Consider the following 25,762-nt stretch of genomic DNA (forward strand, 5'->3'; position numbering starts at 1 on the left):
AGATGTATGCTATTTCTGTTGTTCAGTTATTGATTTGACTAATTTACACTGTAACACTTGAATGCTTAATTATAAATGGTCAGTCGGTGTTGTTTGTATATGCATTTCATTTGGTATTAAGACTAATTTATATGATATTAGCATTGTTAATATAGGGAAATAAACTTTCTAAATTTTACTAAAATGTGTGGCTATTCATGGCCACATCGGTTATGGTGCGTAACGATTACTGACTCAAAGTTTTGAAAATTGGTGTGATGATCATGTTATGTTGGTGGTCAGATTATGAGTAAAGACTGCATACATGGTGGAATCACTCTAAGCGTAGTCAAAAGGTCTAGCAAACCTCTAACGCATCCCCTTATAAATAAATGACAAAAGGCCAAATAAGGCCATACGAGCGCTCACACAGCGACACCCTGCCACAGAATTCAGGGTGCCTTGAAGAGACATCTTCAGAGTTTAGCCCCAACTATAAATCTTCACTTTACAAAACACTGTGATGTCCAGGTAGGCCGAGCCTTGAGTTTCATTTGCATTTTTGGCTGCCTCACTAGTTATAGTTCTTGCACATTTACACAAATAAAGGGTGCTTTTCGCAGATTTAGACATATCAATTGGGAATCTGGTTCTTTAAAGTGTTTTTCTCCAACTATGGTGATGATATAATTAAACATTTGCTGAGGGTGATGGTTGGTAAAGGTCCCAAACTCGAGAGAATGTGGGGATTAGTTCTCCAGGGTGTTTTTCTCCAATTTAGGCGATCACATAGTATAATGACTCCAGTTTAGTATCTTTTACGGATATATAACGTATGGCATGTTTTCTTGCGATTTCGTTTTATAATTAGGAGATATAGTAGAGAAGACTTTTTACACCTTCTATGCATATACCCTGCACTTTTACCCTGGCGGAAACCGTACCTTAAAAACATGTTTATCTCCAATGGCATTAGATCGTGCCGGCAAGCTATCCTATTTTGTCTCAAAGGGCTGACACCACAGCACATGTCATGCGTGGCAAAATTCTTATTGGAAGTAGAACACCCTTTAAAGCAAGCACTAGTAACAGTGGAAGCTGATGGAGCTAATCAGCTCATGACTAAGCAATTTTGTTAGTGCTACTTTTACGCCCAGCCTAGATGCAGAACTTTAAGGACAGCATGGAGCTGGAGGGGATAGTTCATGTTATTACCCCCCCATGATGAAATACACCATCTTATTCAATGGATAATAATTTATCTTGGTATCAGTGTTTTAAACTCTATGTGAATAAGAAACCCTAGTAGGTCATTTCTGGCCTTCTATTTTAACTTGATAACGCTTTTATGTACATTGCTGAATGCAATGATTTTTATTAAGTATACAATTAAGGTATATTTCATTTCATTTCACTTCGTTTCAGTAGAGATGTGATGGGTCACAAGTTAACAGTCTTGTCTTCCATTAGTTCTGATGTGCTCATCACTTAGCATTTGATGAGTTCAGGCTTGAAAATCACACACAAAATTGCAAAACTGGTTTGATCTCTTGTAATCTAGCATTGAAAGCCTCACATTCCTTTAACATACTTATTCAAAAATGGCACAACCCTGTAAAATGATATATACATTAGAGTAAAAGAGTGGATTTTCAGAAATCAAAATAAATTCTCAATCCACAGGATGATTTTGGCAAGGAAATACATTGAACATGGTTAGAGCATACTTCTGATTTACATTTAGAGGATAGAGGGATGTGGAAGACTCCTGATTAGCCTGCCTATAGAATCTGGTTGAGGCCTTATCAATTTTAAGGAGCCTGGAACAACTGAAGCATTTGTACCGTTCTCCTCAAAAGAAAATGTCCAACGGTTATTCAGTAGTAAACAAACTGCCTTTTAGCACTTCTGGTTCACTATTACTAAAGATATGAGCAAAAGGAACCTTTCTGAACTGCTGAGAGTATAGTATGAAGACATGGCAGAGTCTGCCATCAGTATTGCTAGACTCAGTCAACAAGAGTCATCCAGCTTGATAGTGGATTCCATTAACCTGCCTGAGATCTAAAATAGTTCAGCCTCTAATGGAAACAGGCCTCCATCTTGAGTAACCTTAAATCATCAATAAAATAAATTTATATATGGGGCAGAAGATGGAAGAAGGATAATTCCCTGTACCACTGACACAATGTGGTCTGGAAAAGCAGCAGCATAAGTGCACGAAACCTGAAAACAGGAAAATGTAGCATAGCCCCAACCACCAAACACACCAGCGAAAAATAAACTAATTTGATCACAAAGCCAAACAAGTTTTATGGTATCACACTGAAATGAATCAGTAGATGCTATCGCTTTCCAAATCAGAACGACACTCACACTTATGTCTACAAGCTAAGAAGAGTTATATTTTGAATGAGCCTACTAGATATAATTTATTTCCACCTCTCCAGTTACCTGCAGTTCTTACCTGAATTACCGGGTCATCTCTCTCATAACCACTGGTATATTCAGTATTCCTCATCCAATCATTCACATCAATTTCTGGCATACCAGAAAGCAGTAGCTCCTGCAAAGATATAAAAAAATTAATAGCACAATCATTTATAAGACAATCACACAAAGCATGTCATTTTCTCAAATACAAAATAATAAAATCAGAGAAACTATGAGTTTGATACTCAGTTACAAAACAGTTGCATGGCTTGCTAGAAGCCCACCATCACCCTTTAGCAGTACAAATGAAGAACTCAGACAGGAAATCCTAACATTTTCCTCCATTATAAGTTCAATTTTTTCAGCAATTCAAAGTAAAAAATATATTAAACTTCTTCATCTAATTTTCCCAAACGTTATCTTTATGCACTGATTTAGCTATCATCTACTGTTACATTCACACAAACAAGCATTATTCTGCAAGCGACATTACTTCCCATAGATGAAAATTAGCCTGTTTGTCAAGTGCATCTTAAGGAGCACTATGTTTTCAACTTCTGCATTAAGTACACATAAAACTGCACTCAACTGATATTATCTCACCTATTTTTAACGTAATAATCGTCATTTGTAAAATAATCTCAACATGAAATATCACATATAGAATATATTTCACTTTGATGGATACAATATAACAGTGCCTCTGGCACAGATTTAACATTACACCCTAGGCCATGTTTAAACTCTTGTGCAAAAGTTAAATTATGCATGTTCAGATCTCTGCCTTGGGATCCTTTGACTGTATTATTTGATGAAGTCAACAAAAGCAGTTCAAACAGCTCAGTACTGAAATGCGGCTTTGGAAAACTATTAACAAAACCAAGTGAGATGGCGTAAGAAAGGGAGGGCCAGAGGGAGAGAAAGATTTCTACATTTATTTCTGTATAGTTATTTATTGGTTTTAATTCTAAAAGAATGCAAGGAATGTCGCTGCAGAATTCAGCAGGGGTAAGATCTCTGTTTACCCGGTTGTGTTTCAACATCGATCAGAGATGTTTCTGCAATCCTCCTGCGAGTTAAGTGCCCATGCTCTCAAATGGGGGTTTGGGGGATTGGCTGAGGTAGTTATTCCAATGATTCTGATCTCAATCCCATTGAGGTGGCAATGCTTCCACGGCGTCCTCACTCGGTCTACGGGGTTGGGTCAGTCCCAGCTCTTGTTGCTCCTGTGAGCTACGGCTCACCACTGCTCACAGTTCACAGGCTCCTGCCCGATCCACACATCACAATTATTCCCAGCAGTCCATCCTGGCATAAGGGGTTCCCGCACCACTGCCACACAAGGCTTTGGACCTTCCTACACAGCAGTCTTTAACAAGGCGGCCCATTCTGGTATAGGGGGTCACTGGTACAGTGTCAGAAAGGATTTAGCCCTTCTCTGTAAGGCAATCTTTTTCAGGGTAGCCCCCCGGCATACAGAGTCGCTGTAACAGTGTTGCATTGACCTTTATCACACACAAATATTTCTATGTCTATATTCACGACTGCTCTCTCCTGGCATATAGAGGTCACTGACTTAAATGATATACAGGTAACAATCCCTTTAGTGTAGCAGCCAGCTCTTCACACTACACACCGAGAGTCCACTCGACAGGGCTCCTCCCTGGACCTCGCTCCTTCCTCCAATGCTCTCCTCTTACTTACAGGGCACACTGGTCTTAGCAAGCAGACAGGTGCTGGTGCTCCAGAGCAGGTAGTCTTGGTTTCCCTGGGTGATGTCCCCTCAGGCAGCAGGAAGTCTAGCAGGCCTTGGCCCCAATACTAGTCATAGGCAGACGTTTTGCAGAGCTTTCCCTCCTCACACACCCCATTTGGCTGCCTGGCAGATGACCATTTCTGAGGTCTCAACCTTGCCATCTTATAGTCGATTTCTAGATACCAAATGTGACTTAGGGAATGAGTCTTTGAAGTTTTATGTTGGGGTTCTGCTTCTTTTGAAGTACATACTTCTCATCACTCTCTTCCTCTTGTCCAATAGGCTGTCACAGCAGGGGAGACTCTGAAGCTGGTAGTCCCACAACACAGACCATGAAAGCGACTAGGGTTCACACCTGAATACCAGCCACAAAGATATGTGCATCAAATGACTAATCCTGAACTCCCAGCCCTCTACTCTTTATGATTCCCTTATCAATTCCATTTCCTTCCTGACATGTGTCCAAATCCCTTCCTTGTGATCTCTCAATGAATCTAAGACCATCCTTTTAAGTGGACAGGAGGTGCCTCTCTCTCCCTTCTCCAGTATGTCCTACTCAGCTCAAAGAAATTCATAAATACAAATATGGCTAGGGCATTCCTCTACTTTCTAATGTCTTCACCAGGTAGACCTGGGCCACCCAAAATGGAATTGATATTCCTCTATATAATTTAACATTACAGGCACACTTGCACTCAGCCTAGCTACACAGCACACCCCCTGTCCAGCACTGTTACTTCAATGTATTGTGCCACCACAGACACACACACTCAGCACACACATTCACTCTGAGTCTCTGCTCAGTATTGTAGTCTTTCAGTATTTTGCCACTAGCAAGCACACATATAGCCAGCGCACACAGTCACCCTATGCACACTGCACAACACTACACCCTTCATGTGCTGTGCTCCTCAGAGGTACACATACACCCAGTACATGCATTCACCATGCATGCCCTGCATAGCACTACATCCTTCATGCACTTCTCTCCTTGCAGTTACAAATTTACCCAATACATGCACTCACCATGCATGCACTGCTCTATCACTGTAAAGTACCCTTCCCAATGACACATACAACCAGTGCAGAGTCACCACTCCTGCACTGTACAGCACTTCATATGCAACTAAAGTATACCAAGGGTGAGTAGGCCTCACTCCAGTGACACAGGTAAAAAAAAGGATCAGTTTGCGCCTACTGACCATTACACAGTATTCTGCCACCAAAGTGTTTGTGCTGCTTAACACCGGTGAAAGCAGTAGCCTTCCACCACTATAAGGGTAGACCTTTGGGCACCATTCCTGGTCTAACAAGACTGGTATCAATGAGACAGATACGTCATGGAGCACACACATGACAAACGTCAGCACTAGGGATCTAGACAATTGTACAGATGGGCACTCAGGGCACAGGTAGAAGTCCATCAGCACGCAGAGGACTTCCCAATCCCAACAATGATCCTTTGTTTAAAATGTGAGTACTTCTGAGGAAAGTTTTCATAATCATCAATTATGTTTTAAGAGCAAATTACACGACTGCCATATTTTTATAATTTTTTTTATCAGAGCAGCATTTCTGTTTTTTAAGGGATTAGTTTTCTAGATATGGAAAAATACAAAATGTCAAACATTTGGTCACAACCTTCAATTAATCTTTATATTTTGTGCCTTCATAAGGAGCATGGGATTAACATGTTTTTTAATGTCAGAGTTGGAACATGATTTGGTCTTAAGTATCTGGAGTCGATGCTGACCGTAACATTGGAAGGACAATAAATAGTTCATATCGGACTCTGAATGTAATTTTGGAAATTAATTATGATTGGGTTATGTGACCTAATCAGGTGATTTTATTTTTTGTATATACAAAGCAAATAGAGTTTTTGTATGCAAAGTTATCATATTTCGTTTCTAGAAGGATGAGAAGGTGGTTATTGTTTAGGCCCTGAAGAAGCAGAAGAATAACCGTGAAACTCGCGTTGGCTGTTGCAAGATTGTTTCCTGGTTCTTGCAGAATTAGTTCCTAGCTTTTGCAGGACTTATTTCTTTGGAAACTCTTACCTAAAAGACATGTTTTTCAGGACTGTTTCTCAGGATACAATTGCTTAAAAAGACCAGATTAGAGTTGATGCACGTTTCAGGATGTGCAACTGGAGAATGATTTTTGATTTGGAAATTGTCACAAATGAGTCTGATATATAATGTGAATTTGAACAACTGTCTAATAATGTAAGGTTTTCACAATGTAAAATCTGTAAGTAGTTTAGTATGAGTAAATCTGCTCAACTATGATCAAGGTGAATTAAATTTTTCTTGGTAGTTTTGTGTGTTAACTCCCCACACCCCAATCGCAGATTGACAACCTTCAATTAACTTACCTTGAATTAGCTGATGTATTAGTTGGAGCTATCCATCTAACCCATCTGCCTGTCTATAATTTCATTGTATTTTCATGGAGGCCTGTGACTTGGAGTCTACAAAAAACCCCAGAGAGAGTGAGGACTTACCAATCTTTCATCCTCAGGAGGAATACAAACACATACAGGGCCTAGTATTCTACAGAGTTCTGACACCAGAATCGACACAGACAGCTGGGAATGTCATGTCTGATCAACATGGTAAAACAACCACCAGGGAGTTCAAAAGAACGAGTTACTTGGCTTTGATAACGTCTTATATGGTAAGGATGATTCCTTACTTTAGAATATTCCCTAGGCATCAGACTGGAGCCGGAAACTTTTGGTGAGCAGTACCCCTATGTGCCAGTAAGTGGGGACCTTCTGCTCTGAAACGATGAAACTGCTCTTCCTATTGAGTCTGTTGTGTCCACCCCACATTTTATGGTGAACTTGGCTGCATCCCTCTCATGAACAAACGAGTCCCGGATTGTATGGGAGTACTGTCCCAAGAAACACGCAGTGTTCACCAACGCAGTGCCAAGCTGGCAGAAGAGAACGTCCTCTTCACAAAGGTATCTAGTCTTTTGGATTCTCTATCCAGTGGAATAGTAGGGAATGCACCAGGGTTGACATTGGAGGTGGTGGCCTAGACCACCAAGTTCACTGGGTTGGGTTGCTGGGTGAGCAAACAGCAGTCCTCTGGGGCAGGGTAATGGCGGCTGTCAATTCTCCTATGCAGAGGAGCCCCTGTGTAGGTCTTGGACCAGGCCCTGATCAGGACGTCCATAAGGGCTTCACTGAATGGAAGTAATGGTTTGATTGGGGCAACTGTCAGCTGAAGCACCTCCATCAAGACGTTTGTCTTGACTGCTACTGAGGGTAGCATAAGGTCCAGGACCTCAGCCATCCTCCAAACCACCGCTGCGGATGAGGCACCCTCCTCCGTAACCACAGTAGGCTGAGAGACCAGGCCAGTGTCTGGGAAGGTTCCAGTCCACTGGCATCTGCCAGATCCTCATACCAGTTGTACTCTGGATCTTCTAATGCCTGGTATGAATAAGGGTTTGCTGACCCCCCTAATCATCACCCAATCCTGTCATATGAATAAAGCACTGGCTCCGATATGGGCAGTCTGCACCCGGTCTACGCCGGATGACACCTGTACGGCTCCATATCGGTATTGAGAATGATCAAGGGGGCGGCAGCACTGTTGGCGCAGGTACTGAAGTGGACGCAGGAGAAGGTCAAGATTGCTCAACCAGTGCTGCCCTGGACCTGTCAATGGATCAGTGGAGCCAGACTGGTGCCAAGCGTGAACTCCCTGCGGAAGACCAGTAGGGTCCCAAACCAGACTCGCGGGCCCCAAGAGCGCTCCAGAGGGGTTGAATCATCCCAAAATAAGGTTCATGGCTCATAAAATTCCTTAAGTTGGGTGAGGTTGCCACGGCTCCCGGAAATTCCGGGAGGCGCAGAGACGGCGAGGGGTACGCTCCATCAGAGAGCGAGACCTTGAGTGTCGACGGCCCCAAGACGCATCCCTGGACTTCATCCCTGGACTTGCGTGGTGAAGTCAAAGACCTCTTCGACTTCTTTTTCTTCTTGTGGGACTTCCCCGACTTTACCGATGACTTGGAGTGAGACAGCAATTACTGGGTACAAATATGTGAACGATCTTAATACCTTCCAAGCGAACAAGTTCTGGAACATCGAGGAGTCGATGGACAACGGCCGGTAGGGATTTTCAGGGTGTATGGTGCTGCAGTCTTCTCGTATGTCTTGGCGTTGTGGTCTCACTCAAGACACCAGAGACAAACCAGATGTGGGTCTATCACCGATATCTGTCAATGACTGGTGCCACATGACTTAAAACCTGCTTTTCTGGGAGACATCCTACACACCAGGACACAAAGGGGGTCATTACACCATTAGCGGGCGGCAACCGCCGCCCGCCACGTTGTAACCGCTGTGCGGCCGCCAATGCGGCCGCACTCCTGCGGTGCCCATAATGACATCCCCGCTGGGCCTGTTTCCGCCCGCTGGCCCAGCGGGGATGTGGGCCGCAACATGGGAGCCGGCTCCAAATGGAGCCGGCGGTGTTGCGGCCGTGCGACGGGTGCAGTTGTACCCGTCGCGCTTTTCACTGTCTGCTACGCAGACAGTGAAAAGCTGCACGGGCCCTGTCTGGGGGCCCCTCTACTGCCCTGGCATGGGCAGTGCAGGGTCCCCCAGGGGCCCCGTGACTCCCCGTACCGCCAGCCTTTCCCTGGCAGTTCAAACCGCCAGGAAAAGGCTGGCGGTAGGGGGACTCGTAATCCCCTGGGCAGCGCTGGGGAAAATGCGACAGGAAACCGCCGGCCCCGATGGTGCGACCGCGGCGGTAGTCGTAATCCCCTCTGCAGCACCGCCAGCCTGTTGGCGGTGCTTCATCCAAAACAGCCCCGGCGGTCTTGGACCGCCAGGGTTGTAATGAGGGCCAAAGTCTCAAACAATCTTTGACAAAAGTTTGAAAAAAGGTCAATCAAAAAGTAACTGGGTGTGCTCTTCTGTGGATCTGTGCTGACTGGCCTGGCAAAAAAGAGCTGATGTCAGCGTGCTGGGGTAGCACCCATATAGGCACAGCACACACCACTTACGGCGCAGAAGCCACTGCAGCCACTATGCAGAGCAAAACAATGCCATCTTCCAGTGAGCAGGGGTACTGTTCACCAAACGTTTACAGATCCAGTCTGATGCCTGGGGAATATTATAAGGGGTGGAATCTGCAGCTAGACATCTCTATCAAATAGTGTAGGATCAAATGAACTGGGATAGTGGAATTGTAGGTGAATACTATTTCAGACTGGTGTGAGGACACCAATGGAAATGGATCCACTGGAAACATCACAGGCCATAAGAAGTGGGAGAGATTCATAGATGGGAATGAATGAAGTGCAGATCAGAGACAAAGACTGACTTCCTTAAAGACATGGTGATAGTGAACTGTGTTAGTTGCAAACCCTTTATCAATCATATGGTTGTCAAGAAATGGTCTTTGTAAAACTTAATATCTTCTGAGGACTGGAACAAAGAATATAGGTATTTTTAACCCACTCCATGCATTACTAGTAAAGAGGATGTTCTCAATTGTTGCTGATGATTACTATTCCACATGGTCTGATGTGTGATGCGTTGGGTCTCTGGAAACATGGACTATGATCAATTTCACAGTCTTTGGAATCTTATGGAGCATACTATTCTTTTCTTTGGACATGTAGACCTTAATGTGGTGGTGTATACATAAGCAATAGTTAGCTGCAAGCAAGATACTTTTGTATGCATTCTGAACGATGTTATGAAAGTGGAGGCATCATACCAGCTCTTCCATAAGCAGGATGCTGTTCTAGCTGATGAGTTTAAGAAAAGTGCTGACTCCATTGTCCTGATTGGTGGAGATAGTGGATGAGTAGTGATATTAGATTATCAGACCTGGAGATGAACTTAACAGCAAGGTCAGAGATCAACAAAAGGCGTTCAACAACTATCATGACAAGACAATGGGAGAGAAGGTGCAGGTTGTTAGGAAGGGTGATAGGGTAAGCATCAAGTTACCAGGGTACCTAAGGAATGACAATACAGTATGAGAATGGTTTGAAATGAATAATTTGGTACAAATTGGTGTATGGAGGTGGTGGAATCTGGGGGCACTGGGGATTGTTTAGTCAAACTTTGAGGAGTTCTCAGCAACAAGAGTTTGAGGGACTTGAGGGAGAGAAACTTGAGTGGCTGGAGGACTGGCAAGGTGCAAGAAAGACATTCACCCCTTTTTTAGACGCTGTCACACTGCATCTCATTTTTTTTTGCATTATTCTCTTGCAGTTTTGGTAATTCAATGCACTTATATTAAATACACGTTCAGCAGTACAACACAAAATAAAAAAATGATACTTAAAACACCACAATAAAAACAAGATGTAATTCAAAATTTTGTGAATTCAAGGAGGAAGATCATACTAATCTTTATTATCAACTGAAACCCTCAATATCAAGAAATCAATGAGAAGAGGGAAGGGGTACAAGGAGATACTCTTAACAATTTGGTAAACTGCCCTGCAATGCCCACAGAAGGAGTCTATTTAGCAGGTGTTCACAATGTACGAACAAGGGCAGGAAAATTAACATAGAGGTGTAAAATAGGCATGGGAGACTGGAGGCCAGCTTAGAAGTGTTAAGCGGTCTCCATTTATGGTCATATCATTTACAAAAGATCCTTGCTTGATTGTAAATTCCCTCAAAGTAGGTCATACTTACCACCTTTATTAGGCTGCTTTCACAAGCTGTGTGAGGAAAGCCATGTGGATAAGTCAATGAGGGAGGTCACTTGAATGCGACAGAAGATGAGTGCAGCGGATTAGGTTTGCCTTTCTAGTGGAACCCATACAACCCTTTCTGCGCCCCTCGTTGTTTCAATGAGGAAATTTACTTCTTAATTAACCTTGCTATTTTGTTTATCAAAGCTCTTTTCTTGCTTCCCATGCTTACTTACAGTAAGCATCTATCTGCTCCTGCTTTGTGTTTTTTGGATCTCCCTGCAATTTTGACTAACCTAATGATCTGTGCTTCTTTCATGACTTGTATCAAGAGTCTCTTTATTTTCTCTGGGGCAGATGAGAATGAAAGGTCTTGCAGTTTTATGTTGCATCTTGTTTGTTGAGTGTTTGGTTTCTTTTTTCATTTCCGTGTACCAGTTTGTTTTGTGTAAAACGGGGAAGGTTTGTTGCCCTATGTTGCATAGATGTGAATATGTGTGCCATGCCTTGTGTTTCTTTTCAATTACATATTTGTTTTGAGTTTATAGATGCACTTGCTGGCCGGGTTTTGAGCTGACTGGTTGCTGCTCCCTGGAGTGGGTGTGAATAGTACGGCTCTGTTATCCACGTCTTCCATCGTTAAAGTACAATGCAAATCTAAAATACCAATAAAATACAAATCTAAAACAATTTAAATAAAACGGACGAAATGTAATACAATGAACTCAAACTGAAAACAGTGCTCCATAATGAGATGTAACTATTTACATCCTTTCTATAGAAGGATCTTCAGATTTTACATTCCTCATTTTTTTTCAAAATTCAGAAATTTTCAAAATCTCAAAAAATTAAAGTTGTGTCTGCATGACAGTATTTTTTGTTGTCTAAAAAAAAAAAAACCCGGGATGTTACTGGGTTGCTCCACATCCTTGCACACTCAATTTAGTTTTTTGTAGAGTTGCACAAGGGGATGACTGAACAGTCCTCTTTACCATATTTTTAAAAAACGTATTCTAAAGGTTTGCGAATATGTCATATCTGTACATAAGGGATCTTGACCCTATACTGTGTGAAAACAGACTGAGTAAAAGCTGAAATCTGTTAAAATGTTCTAATAACAGATATAAAAGAGTTAGAAAAGAGTGATGTGTACAAGTTAAATATACTCTTCAGAAGGCTATCCAGTGAATGACGTCACAATACATTTTAAAAACCCGAGCAGATTAAACTAAAGCAGGGCCACATTGGCCGTAGCTGGCGTCGGGCGTTTTCACTGTGGGCTGGAAGGGTGGGGGCCATTTTTGGAACAGTGGGGGCCAGTTTTGTGACTGAGGGCCAGTTTTGCAGCAGTGCTGTGAACTTGCGCTTGCGCAAACCCCCTATGAGGTCTTAAAACTGTGTCTGGTACCTTTGCATACACAGTTTTAAGACCTCATTGTCCATGCAAAGGTACATCCGCACCCCCCACTGGGGGGGAGTGGTGGGTGGGGGGGAAGGGGGGGGAGTTGCCATGGCTGCTTTGAGTTCCCAGTCCGGCCGCAAACTAAAGCAGCATTCTAGAGTGCTTGTTGTTGGTAGTTTTTAGCAGGCAGGGATGGGCAAAAAAACTGTTTTTATTCTACACAGGGTGCCGCTTTAATGACTTCTAAGTGGAAATTGTCTTTCTCAGTCTATCATTGCGCATGTTCATCAGAACGATTTTATAAATATTAAGATAAGAGATACTTCTGGAATCCATTAACCAACATTGCCAGCAGCTTACTTCATAAACGTAAGTAGGTATTTTTGTGTGGCATAGTTATGTTACAACTCCCTCTTTCTCATAACTACACAAAGCCAGAGGCACATGCAGAAAAGAAAATTACCATGTCTGATGACACGACAGTAATGAAACCACTTAAGTGCCCTCGAAGAATGCAACTGTCTAACGTGTGTATGCGATTCCAGAGGCTCCAATAAAAAAAACGTAAGATAACATTGCAAAACCCTCTGCAGCAAAAATCTTGAGAATTTAGCCTTGATGGGATGTCCTACCCTTTAAAATTCATGAAGAATTTACTCTTAAGCCTGGAATAAGATACTACTTACATATAATACTTTCTGAAATAGGACTTCATAGCAACATCTGAGGCATATTGAATAAAGGAGTAAGAATCAACTACTCATAAAAGACTATGCCCTTATTATGACATTGGCGGTCCCAGCTGGTGATGGCGGTAACACGGCCGACGGCGTGGCGGTGCCGGACCGCCAGATTATGACCACAGCGTGAACAGGCTGCAAAGCAGCCAGATCACGGCCTGTACCGCCAGGGTGGTCGGACCACCCGGGCAAAGGTAGATCAACTTCGCCCTGGCGGTCCACCATAGACCGCCGACGGTATTTGGAGCCGCCTTTCTGTCAGGGTTTACCTAGCAGCAACCCTGCTAGGAAATCCCCGGTGGAAAGGATACCGGCGACAGGAATTTACATACCTGTCGCCAGTATGCGACTCTCCCCCCTCCCCCCTCCCCCCCTCCCCCCCAGCCACGGTCTCCCCTAAGCCCATAGAGACCCCCCATCCCATCAAAGCATACACGCACACACACACATGCAATCACACACTCATACAGACACATACATACACTCGCACACACCTCCACCAAACCCGCATCCATTCACGCACTCACACAGACACTCACAATCACACACATACATGCACATACATGCACACAAATACCACCCCCTCCAATCACACAAACACACACCCCCATGCACGCACACATCACTCATCACCCCTCCTTCCCTATCGGACAGGCACTTACCTTTTCTCAGTGGTCCTCCGGGAGGGGACAGGATCCTTGGGACCTGCTCCGCCGCCAGCGCCCCGTCACCACAACACCGTCATGCCTATTACCAACTTGTAATAGGCGTGGCAGTGTTGTGATGACGTGGCGGTGCAAGCGGAGCAGCCTCCACTGCACCGCAGACCGCCAGTATGGCTGCTGGCGGCTCTCTGCCGAAATTCTGGCTGAGACCTGCCAGTAGTCATGATATGGCGGTCGGATGACTGCCATCCCTGGAGGTCTTGTGGCTGGCGGGACTTCGGCAGTCATAATGAGGCCATATATGTGCATTATACCTCGATGGCCAGGTGAAAGGCATACCAAGGACAAGAGTAAGATTCAACTACTCAAAGAAAACCCTTGGTGAATCAGGCCTTGATAGCCAGGTAAAAGGCATACAGAAGAAAGGAGTAAGACTCAACTACTCATAGAAAACTCTGTTGAGTCAGACCTTGGTAGCCAGGTGAAAGACATACCAAAGAGAGGAGTAAGACTCAACTACGCATAGAAAACACTTTCTGACCTTGATAGCAAGGTAGGAGGAATAGAAAAGACAGCATTAAGATTAAACTACTCATAGAAACTCTGTGAATCAGACCTTGGTATCCAGGTGAGAGACACAGAGAAGACTGGAGCAACATTCAGCTACTCATAGGAAACGCTTTGAGAAACTGACCTTGATAGACAGGTGAAGGCATACCAAAGACAGGAGTAAGACTCAGCTACTCATAGAAAACCCTTTGTGAATTAGACCGTGGTAGCCAGGTGAAAGGCATACCAAAGACAGAAGTAAGACTCAACTACTCATAGAAAAAAATTCTGTGAATCAGTCCTTGGCAGCCAGGTGAAAGGCATACCAAAGACAGAAGTAAGACTCAGCTACTCATAAAAATCCCTTTGCGAATCAGTCCTTGGCAGCCAGGTGAAATTCACACAGAAGGCAGGAGTAAAACTCAACAACTCCTAAAAATCCTTTGTGAATCAGGCCAGGCGAAAGGTATACAGAAGAAAGGAGTAAGATTCAACTACTCGTAGAAAACTCTGTGAATCAGACCTTGGTAGCCAGGTGGGAGGAACAGCTAAAACAGGATTAAGATTCAACTACTTATAAGAAACCATTTGTGAATCAGGCCTTGATAGCCAGGTGAAAGTCACACAGAATACAGGAGTAAAACTCAACTACTCCTAGAAAACCCTTTGCGAATCAGGCCTTGATAGCAGGTGAAAGGCATACAGAGAATCGGAGTAAGATTCAACTACTACTGAAAACTCGTGATTCAGGCCCACACAGTGTTCATAAAAGGACAGAGCAGGCGCAATAGGCTACGTAATTAATGCCGTGTGTTAGGGGTCAGGCACAATCTGCAGACCTGAGACAGAGGCTCTGGTTTTGCGCCTCGGTCCATGAGCTGCCCGGTAACGCGGAGCATGGCTCCGTGGAACAGCTGCCGCCCTCTCACCTAACCTCGGTGGAACACCAACCGCACTCTCACCCACCCTCTGTCAGACACCAGCCCTCTCACCTACCCTCTGTCGGACACCGGCCCTCTCACCTACCCCTCTGTGGAACACCAGCCGCCCTCTCACCTACCCTCTGTGGAACACCAGCCGCCCTCTCACCTACCCTCTGTGGAACACCAGCCGCCCTCTCACCTACCCTCTGTGGAACACCAGCCGCCCTCTCACCTACCCTCTGTTGAACACTAGCCGCCCTCTCACCTACCCTCTGTCGGACAGCTGCCGCCCTCTCACCTACCCTCTGTGGAACACCAGCCGCCCTCTCACCTACCCTCTGTGGAACACTAGCCACCCTCTCACCTACCCTCTGTGGAACACCAGCCGCCCTCTCACCTACCCTCTGTGGAACACCAGCCGCCCTCTCACCTACCCTCTGTGGAACACCAGCCGCCCTCTCACCTACCCTCTGTGGAACACCAGCCGCCCTCTCACCTACCCTCTGTGGAACACCAGCCGCCCTCTCACCTACCCTCTGTCGGACAGCTGCCGCCCTCTCACCTACCCTCTGTGGAACACCAGCCGCCCTCTCACCTACCCTCTGTGGAACACCAGCCGCCCTCTCACCTACCCTCTGTGGAACACTAGCCGCCCTCTCACCTACCCTCTGTCGGACAGCTGCCGCCCTCTCACCTACCCTCTGTCGGACAGCTGCCGCCCTCTCACCTACTCTCTGTGGAACACCAGCTGCCCTCTCACCTACCCTCTGTGGAACACCAGCCGCCCTCTCACATACCCTCTGTCAGACAGCTGCCGCCCTCTCACCTAACCTCGGTGGAACACCAACCGCACTCTCACCCACCCTCTGTCAGACACCAGCCCTCTCACCTACCCTCTGTCGGACACCGGCCCTCTCACCTACCCCTCTGTGGAACACCAGCCGCCCTCTCACCTACCCTCTGTGGAACACCAGCCGCCCTCTCACCTACCCTCTGTGGAACACCAGCCGCCCTCTCACCTACCCTCTGTGGAACACCAGCCGCCCTCTCACCTACCCTCTGTTGAACACTAGCCGCCCTCTCACCTACCCTCTGTCGGACAGCTGCCGCCCTCTCACCTACCCTCTGTGGAACACCAGCCGCCCTCTCACCTACCCTCTGTGGAACACCAGCCGCCCTCTCACCTACCCTCTGTGGAACACCAGCCGCCCTCTCACCTACCCTCTGTGGAACACCAGCCGCCCTCTCACCTACCCTCTGTGGAACACCAGCCGCCCTCTCACCTACCCTCTGTCGGACAGCTGCCGCCCTCTCACCTACCCTCTGTCGGACAGCTGCCGCCCTCTCACCTACCCTCTATGGAACACCAGCCGCCCTCTCACCTACCCTCTGTGGAACACCAGCCGCCCTCTCACCTACCCTCTGTGGAACACCAGCTGCCCTCTCACCTACCCTCTGTGGAAAACCAGCCGCCCTCTCACCTACCCTCTGTCAGACAGCTGCCGCCCTCTCACCTACCCTCTGTCGGACAGCTGCCGCCCTCTCACCTACTCTCTGTGGAACACCAGCTGCCCTCTCACCTACCCTCTGTGGAACACCAGCCGCCCTCTCACATACCCTCTGTCAGACAGCTGCCGCCCTCTCACCTAACCTCGGTGGAACACCAACCGCACTCTCACCCACCCTCTGTCAGACACCAGCCCTCTCACCTACCCTCTGTCGGACACCGGCCCTCTCACCTACCCCTCTGTGGAACACCAGCCGCCCTCTCACCTACCCTCTGTGGAACACCAGCCGCCCTCTCACCTACCCTCTGTGGAACACCAGCCGCCCTCTCACCTACCCTCTGTGGAACACCAGCCGCCCTCTCACCTACCCTCTGTTGAACACTAGCCGCCCTCTCACCTACCCTCTGTCGGACAGCTGCCGCCCTCTCACCTACCCTCTGTGGAACACCAGCCGCCCTCTCACCTACCCTCTGTGGAACACCAGCCGCCCTCTCACCTACCCTCTGTGGAACACCAGCCGCCCTCTCACCTACCCTCTGTGGAACACCAGCCGCCCTCTCACCTACCCTCTGTGGAACACCAGCCGCCCTCTCACCTACCCTCTGTCGGACAGCTGCCGCCCTCTCACCTACCCTCTGTCGGACAGCTGCCGCCCTCTCACCTACCCTCTATGGAACACCAGCCGCCCTCTCACCTACCCTCTGTGGAACACCAGCCGCCCTCTCACCTACCCTCTGTGGAACACCAGCTGCCCTCTCACCTACCCTCTGTGGAAAACCAGCCGCCCTCTCACCTACCCTCTGTCAGACAGCTGCCGCCCTCTCATCCTCCCGCGCTCCATCCAATTAAAGTCCAGCACGGCTCAGCGCGCTGCTCGCGGACAAGGAGCCAAATTAGGATGTACAGCTTCACTTTGCTCTTGCGTTGGCCATCCGTCCTGTGTTTTGATAATTTGCTGACAGGATGAACCGCGTTACCGTACACATGCATGCTCCCACAGCAACACAGGCTCCAAATTACAGGCATTTTTCAGACATTAAAGTTGCCGCTGCCGCGCATGTAAAAACGGGATCTTACCAATTCATATTCATCAAAGAGCTGTATGAGGGAGGGAGGGATGAACAGGTGGAACCCCTGGAGGAAGCCATCGATCTGCGGGTGAATGGCTCTCGTCATGCGAAGTTCGGTGACAAGTTGAACATATTCAGCCTGCAATGACACAAAAACATGCTCTTTGTTGCTTTTCATCCGTCTGCGACAAACACTGTCAGGACAATTAGATTTCATTTACAAACCAAACACTTACAAGCCGCCTGCATCAAGTGAATGTATTTTGATGAAAACTTACTTCTACTTGCTCCTACAGAGGACCAGGTATTATTCAAAGCAATGTTCTGCAAGCTCTTTTAGTTCACCCCACTTCTCTGAAGTTGCACGCCGAATTTTTCTTCAGGTAAACAGGGCAGCATCTGATGTCCATGTTCCCAGTGTAAGCAGTTACTACAGTAAAGTGAGTACTAATTCTTTATTTATTACTAGACGGTACTGCAGACTACACGTCACCACTGGGTGGGTGTAAGACGGTGGAGGGCTATAATACGGTTTCATAAAAACTTGGGCAACCTGCTCTTACCTCTTCACGACTTAGAAATGTCAGAGACTAACTCTTGTCTTCGTGAAATGTAAACCATCACTCAAAGCATGTTTTCCAAACATCACTTTACGGTAGGACGCAATCCTACAAGCAATCTGTGGAATCTTAAACTCTACATATCACGGTTTTTAATCCCCAAAACCCTGACAAATATTCCATTGGGGGGGCTTAAATTGTCTCTGAACCACAGACCCACGCCTGCTCAGCAGGCGACCCAGAAGACAACCCCACATCTACACACACAGGGCAGGATTCACAAACGTAAACTTACACTCCTTAGTAAGTTTACGATTTTTTGAAATCCACAAAGGAATTTTAGGAGTAGTATGTTTACGACTGCGGAGTCTCTGCATTGGTGAGGGACTCCGCCCATAAAAAGATAGGCAACCGTAAAGATACTACTCGTAAAATTCCTTAGTGAATTGCAATAAAAATCGTAAACTTACACAAAAGTGCAAGTTTAACCTTTGTGAAACAGGCCGCAAAAAATCTGAAAAAAACTTCTATCATGTTACGGATTCTCCACCTCCCAACAAGAGTTCAGGAAGAAATTCAAGACAGCCCTGTTTCACCCTATGGCATCTACGAGCAAAGGATCGGGCAGCTGACACTGGGAGAGCCAGAGGTCCCCCTGCTACACTAGAGGGAGACCCTCAGGGAAGCTTCATTGTAAAGGGGCCAGAAAGGATGTACCAGCCCTTCAGGGGGCGCCATTCCGCCGGCCCCAAGGCCAAGTAATATTTGTGGTAACGGGAGACTCAGGGGCCCCTCTTCACATTCTGGGGGGAGTGGGGACTCATTATTTTACGTCACGCAGCTGCCGTCCAGTACGTTCTTCAAGTGACTAACGTGGAGGCCACCGAGCTATCCACCTACCCCTCGGGCATGCTAACAGTTTCACGCCTGGGAGAAGGTTGCATCATGACAGAACCCATATATAAAAATAATACTATTTCGATTAATGTTTGCTTTATACATAGGTGTTAAAATGCACGGCTGAAAGGTAAACTAAGAGCATAACTGTTTTTTTTTTTTTTTTAAATGGAGTCTTCCACCGAAATTGATAGTGTTATCCGCCACACTGCAGCAACATTGTGAGTGGTATGACGAAGACTGAATAAAACAACAAAATGACTCACCCCAGACACTGACTCGCGAATTGGAGCCGATGTAATGCAGGAGGTGAGACAAGTTACAGTAACTCTAAATTACTTTTTTCCTTTCGTCTCAGTAACATGCTCTTTGAAGTCATGGGTTACTTTGGCACATAAATGTAATCAAGTTCATTTTAATTTAATGATATGAAAATGCTTTGATGGTGGCGGCACAAGTTTTCAGCTCCCGATGTTAACCATACAGCAAAACACCGTTTATTACTTTTAGAACTGTTTATTTCGCAATAAAAGAGAAAATAACAGGAAGAATAAATTAACGTGGAACTACAGCACAAAACAAACAATAGGTCAATATGTTTGCAAGGCGTTACAGAAAAAATGGAACATCAGCCTACAGGGCAATGTGAACTATAAATGTATAAGATAAACTCCCGGACTAGATCAGGGCGCGCGAGGCTGCTTTGCTAGCGTGTTACATTTCGAGAAACCAAACACATCATGTTTGCAGACGCATAATTTAAAGACAAGCATACACATATTAAAATAACCTTGCACATTCAGTAAAGCTAGAGCGACAAGTTTACGGCACGTTATAACGAATACAAACCAACACTGCCACCCAGTGGCGAATAACGTACAAAGCACTGTACCAATGCCAGCATTCACATTAGCAGGGAATAAGAAACCTTCATGGCGATTTACAAGGTGAAATTATTTTGTATGAAGTTCCATTTATTACAACTTCATATTGGTCTCCGACACGTGTCACACGTTACAACTAAAGTAACCAAAACAAAAATAGATTAGATGGAGCCAAATAAGCAATGCAATCGACTCATTCCCGATACAAATGGAAACGAGATGAATCAATGTGATGGGCAATAGAAATCTTGAGAAGTAAAGCAATAGAAGTGTAAATATTACAGTGTTTCCTATGATTCTTTATCTATGAAATAAGACTAATCACAGGTTGGGTCCCCAGACAATGTTAACACACTATCAAAGCACCAGGTGCGCAACTGATGTATCAGGTGTAGTTTAGACGCCGCGGCGACAACGTACAAGACCATAAACGGCGCTGCTCCGCCAAAGCGCATCCAGTTCCAGAATCTTCCAGCCCTGTAGGTCTCACACGATCAAATGGCCCACACGGAGATGGACAGGCGATAAAAAAAATCCGCATAAGGGACCTAGATATATCTCAACATCGTTACTGAAAGTACGCACGATTTTCATGTAATATATAATATTCATTTTGCATATTGTAATCTTTGGAAATGTACTTACCGATGCCTTACAATTTAGGACAGATTGACCACAAATAAGCGAGCATAAGTTAAGCTATCCGAAAATGTGTTAAATTACTTTTCCTAGAGAGGCTTCAATGGCGGCTTATGAGTCAAGGAAAAACTATTTTGCACAGGTATTAAGAGAATACCAAGTGATCGCCTTGCAGAAGTCTTTCAAAGGCACCCTTTTCAAAGTGCAGAAGTGACAACTCTTCCCTTCGTAGAGTTTTTGGAATTCTTCTATATGCAGAGCCCTATTCGCAGCCTCACAGAACTCAGTGATGCATTTCACTTTCGGATCTGCAAACCGTGGAAGTGTCTGCTGGATTTCAGCCACGCCTTTGGTAGCACTCCACAGACAGCGGAAAGCGGTCCCCTGGATGCTCATTTCAACTTGGAAATGTAACGACTGAGGGCATATTCCCAATCAAACCTTGCAGACTCTCCACTGCCTATGATGGATGCAGAAGCAGTAAGGAAGCTACCAAGTGACAATACTGATACCATGGCAACCAGTCAACACCATGTTACAGGTAGATTTAAGCTCAATGTCACGGACACTGGAATATGGAAAATTCACTCCTAAGGCCCGTCACTTGTTCATCTTCCTGGAAAACAGTTTAATGGTTAAACCACTTGGCATCTTAACTATGCAATTAACAAAAATAAGTAATCACGAACTGGACCAAGGTCAGGATGAGTTACCAATGAGCAATAATGTAAGGTGCATGGGGACAGCTTTTCACCAAACCCTTCATAAACAGACACCATCTGGGTCTCAAAAAGAGAGGGGTCAGCTGCATGGAAAAGACCATCAAATATCTCATAACAGCTGACAATTGCAATGTATGCTTGGCAAGCTGTAAAGAAATGAATGATCTACACTTCTAATACTGAAACTGTAGGTGGCTCAAACTGCCTCTGCTAGCTACATCGACAGAACCTCAACCACCTGCATTTAGATTTAGAGATATGCCTGCTCTTCAGCCTATCATCACAGTGAGAACCCAATCAGAACGTACCAGTGCCAAACAACTCTCTCAGAAGACAAATACGCAACTGCATCCTGTTGTAGTCTGGGGGAAACAGACGCCAACTCCAATGAGAGGAGCAATAGAAAACTGACAGCCTAACTGGCGCACCCCCACCCCGCGGATTGCTCAGAAGATGTATTAGCTTCTCCTGAGGCAGTTTACAGTCACCAGGATAAACGGCAGCAGATGTAACTTCCTGGGGCCAGAATGGCACCTCAAAGAGTAATTCTATTCCGAAACTCCAGAGAGCAGGCTAACAGGCACATTGTGTACGTAACATTTGCAAAGAGATCCAGTTGTGGATACTGTAATCTCTTTCCAGATTTTGTGACATCTATGTTGTGCAAAGGTACCTGAAACCTGCTTAGAGCATTAGCCTGAGCATTGCTATCCCCTGTCAAATAAGCGGCTAAAAAATCCCTTGTGATTGCCCAGGCCAAAGCATTACTGTTTACCCTTACAGCTTGAATGTGTCAATTTTTGACACAGTGTGTGACAGTGGTATTGTGCGTCAACAACAGCACCGATCTGCTTTGCGTTCGTGGGATCAAAGCTGTTAGAATCAAACTGATTGCTCCGAGCTCCCTAAGCTCCTTGAGCTTCATCAAGCTGATGCGGAGAATTTACTTAGATGTCCAAAGGGATCATGAAAGTGTCATCTTCCAAATACAGCACCATCCTTCTAGAGAGGCACCATCACACTTAAATATGACAATCCAGAAAGGCCAAATCCTGCCATGTTTGTAGGAGAATCACCAAAAGATCTGTGGATCCCCACAGATGCTGCAAACACTTGAGTTAGCAACGACCACTAAAGTGCCCTCATCTTCAGCCTACTCCAAAGTACCAACACAATGAGGCACATCATGAGGGACATCAAAATCACATATTGGCATTGTTTGCAGAGCCATTTCCAGAATGACTAAGGAGTCATTTGCTTTAAGGGCCTTCCATTGAGAAGTTTCAATCGCTGCTTCAATAACCATTCGTCTTCTGGTTGATGCAAGTTTTGATTAAAGAATGTTCAGAGAAAACTCAAACTGCTGAGCAATGATTTAGCTGACTGCACTGCAAATAATATCTCTTCTTAGAAAGCAGATTTCAGAAGCCAGGTGTCAGGATAAGAGATGCAATACTGGGTGTGTGGTCACTTTCGGTAGACTGAAAGGTGATGACATGACACTGAACAGCAGAACTTTGAACTGAAAACGCCCATCTGTCTTCCAGCATGCCAGAATAATTAGAATATAGAAATACGTATTTTGTATTTCCATGAACACCATCTAGTTGTCTTTCTTAACGCCGTAGGGACCACAGAGGCCATCCTTAACTTAACCCTTCTCATGTATTTGTTGAGAGCCCTGAGATCTAACTCTGGAGTCTAAAGTGGCTGCTTATCTTCCTGCTCTCCTTTTGGCATTATGCATTATTTGAAGTTAAATCATATACTCCTATATTTCTGTGACAGATCTTCTGTGGCCCGATTCCGGAGAAGAAGAAAAAAAAACTTCACTAAAAGCTTGTTTCTGTGTGCTTCTGGATTTGGTGGTGGGTGTGAATTTTGAAGTACTGAACATGACGGGAAGACTGTACCCCTTTTTTACTGTCTCAAGGAGCCATGGTTCTGAGGTCAGTAACCCTATTCTAACAAGCACTGGCAATGCCAGTAGGTCTGGCTTTAAAGGGATGTTGTATGGGAATGTGAAGCATTCCCAGTAAACAGGACTGGAATGGATGTGTCTGTGTGGAAGCAAAGAACTGTAGAATAATATTGGTGTAGGTTAAAAGGTCAGGTGGCAGTTACCCTTGCAAGCCAGAGTACCTGAACATCCATGTAGGTTAATGACCTCCACCTGTGCTGCTGCCAGAGAAAAACACTATACATTATCTAGTTATCCATGACACTTCAACAGCCTTACAATGTTGTGTGTGTGTGTCCCTGTAGGTTCAAACTCAGACAGCTGGATAAACAAAATTATCATGGCTTTGTTGAGGGCAAGCACTTCTATGGAAGCAAACAATGTTTGCCCAATCAGAACAGGTATTTCTGGCTCCTAACATGTGCCTGGAGACGGTTGCGTTGTCAAGTCAGACCATAAAAAGCACTCCATCCCCTGTCCTATTGGCATGACATGGTGAATGGGGTTATCAAATCAGCTTTCTATGAGACACCCATGTCACTGTTGTCAAAGCCTCAGTCTGTATCTTTCACTGAGTCAGCTTTCTGCCCCTGAAGATTTCATGTACTGGGGTGAGTCCCTAGATGGGCCGGAGTGACTGATCTGAACTGCTGCATAGTAAAGCAAGGATAAGAGGTAGTCAAAAGCCTTAAAGACGCTGCAGTCTGCGTGGAAACCTCACATTTCACTAGTGTATGATAAACATTATCATAAATCAATTTCACTCCAAGAGTACATGTCCAAAGTTCTGGATTTTAAGCCTACTGAAATGGTGATAACTGGCACCAAGAGAGGTGATTCATTGCTGAAAAGAAGCCACCAACAACAGACTGAAAAAAACGTTTGATTGCACATATTTAGTGAACAACCACATGACACAACACTTTGGTATGTGTATCAGGTAAATGATATGCTACCTTTCACACCAGATGCATCAGTAGTGTCTCGCCAAAGAGAGGAAGCACCAACAACAGACTGAAAAAAACATTTGAATGCACATATTTAGTGAACAACCACATGACACAACACTTTGGAATGTGTATCAGGTAAATGATATGCCACCTTTAACACCAGCTGCCAGATGCAGCAGTAGTGTCTCGGCAAACCAGAGGAAGCATTTATGAGCCTCACAGCAACAGACCATAAAGCAAAGTATATTGTTTTTTTATTTTTTTTAGCAATCACATTTGAATTTCGATGTTGTGGGAATGATGCACAAGCATTAGACCTTGCCTTTGGTTCAGTCACATGAGTAAATGGGGAAATAACCACTACAAACCCATTAGGAGGGAAGGTTCACCCACCACATGCCTATACATTCACTGTCTTAAAAACAGCAAACCTCCAAGTGGTCTTCTCTTATAGGGCAGCGACCTGATTCTTGACAGGTTCAGAAAAGGTGAGAAAAGGATATCGCTGCGATATCCCTGGCGGTGGTAGTTTAAACCCGAAGCCAAAACACATCTTCCTCGAGAGAGTAATACACAAATTATAACACTCAAAGGGGGAGGTTGTCATCGCCACTTTGACTGCACTATATGGAAGTGCAAACGCTGTGCATCGTGCAAGTCCTGCAGGGTCAAATTCACCTTACGCCATCATTTTTGGATGCAGTGGGGGGGGAGGGGGTGACATGGCTCAATGGATGAATGCCAGTGACAAAGGTGAAATGGGCAAACAATGAGGGACCTTCTTTTGGGATAAATTCACATCATTCAGGGTTTAGGCAAATGTTCTCATTCTCCCTATCCGATATGTTTTCCCACTTCTTCCGGCCTAACAGCCAAACATCTAGGAGCACCGTGGGAGCCTAGCCTCACAGCTGAAACTGGAAGAATTACTCAAGGTCATCAGTGCAAGACTGTTTGCAGAACAGAGATGGCTCCCTCCCGAAAGTCTGGGGCCCTGTGCCCGACCCCACTTTGCCCGTGCCTTAAAACGTCTCTGGCTGCTACATGAATGGTGCACGTCTTTGGCATCCATTTAAGTAACCCCATAAAAGATACATTCGCCCTGCACTCTTCCCATCACCATCCTATACTAAAGCAATTTATTGTGACCTAACTGTGCAGCAAAGCGGCCAATTACTCGAGAAAATTACGTTTGGAAATCGCTTTTAATGTAATTCATTTTAAATGCTGTTAATTAAAAAGCACATTTTCTGTCTCAATGTTGAAACAGCAATTTCAGATATGCATTAAAATAGTCTAATGGTTAAAAAATACTTTCACCCGTTCCTAAAACTGCACGCTGCCCACGTGGTCTGCCCTTTGTATTAAATTCAAAGGCCGGAAGCTGAGTGGGTGGCGGTGCCGCTTCCGAGTGCACCGGGTTGTGCACTTATGTCAAGAT

General features: G+C 45.3%; 1 protein-coding gene across 2 annotated transcripts in view; it reads right to left on the reverse strand.

Annotated features, from left to right (window-relative positions):
• Positions 1-25,762, reverse strand: part of HACE1 (HECT domain and ankyrin repeat containing E3 ubiquitin protein ligase 1) — a 299,062-nt gene that overhangs the window by 68,227 nt on the left and 205,073 nt on the right. For both annotated transcript variants that reach the window (XM_069235476.1, XM_069235475.1), the window contains exons 20-21: positions 17,717-17,848; positions 2,447-2,545 (exon numbers count right to left, since the gene is read on the reverse strand). In XM_069235476.1, the coding sequence (XP_069091577.1) occupies positions 2,447-2,545; positions 17,717-17,848 (231 nt within the window). The remainder of the gene's footprint in view (positions 1-2,446; positions 2,546-17,716; positions 17,849-25,762) is intronic.

This window comes from Pleurodeles waltl, chromosome 5 (genome assembly GCF_031143425.1).
Source record: "Pleurodeles waltl isolate 20211129_DDA chromosome 5, aPleWal1.hap1.20221129, whole genome shotgun sequence".
In the NCBI taxonomy this organism is placed as follows: domain Eukaryota; kingdom Metazoa; phylum Chordata; class Amphibia; order Caudata; family Salamandridae; genus Pleurodeles; species Pleurodeles waltl.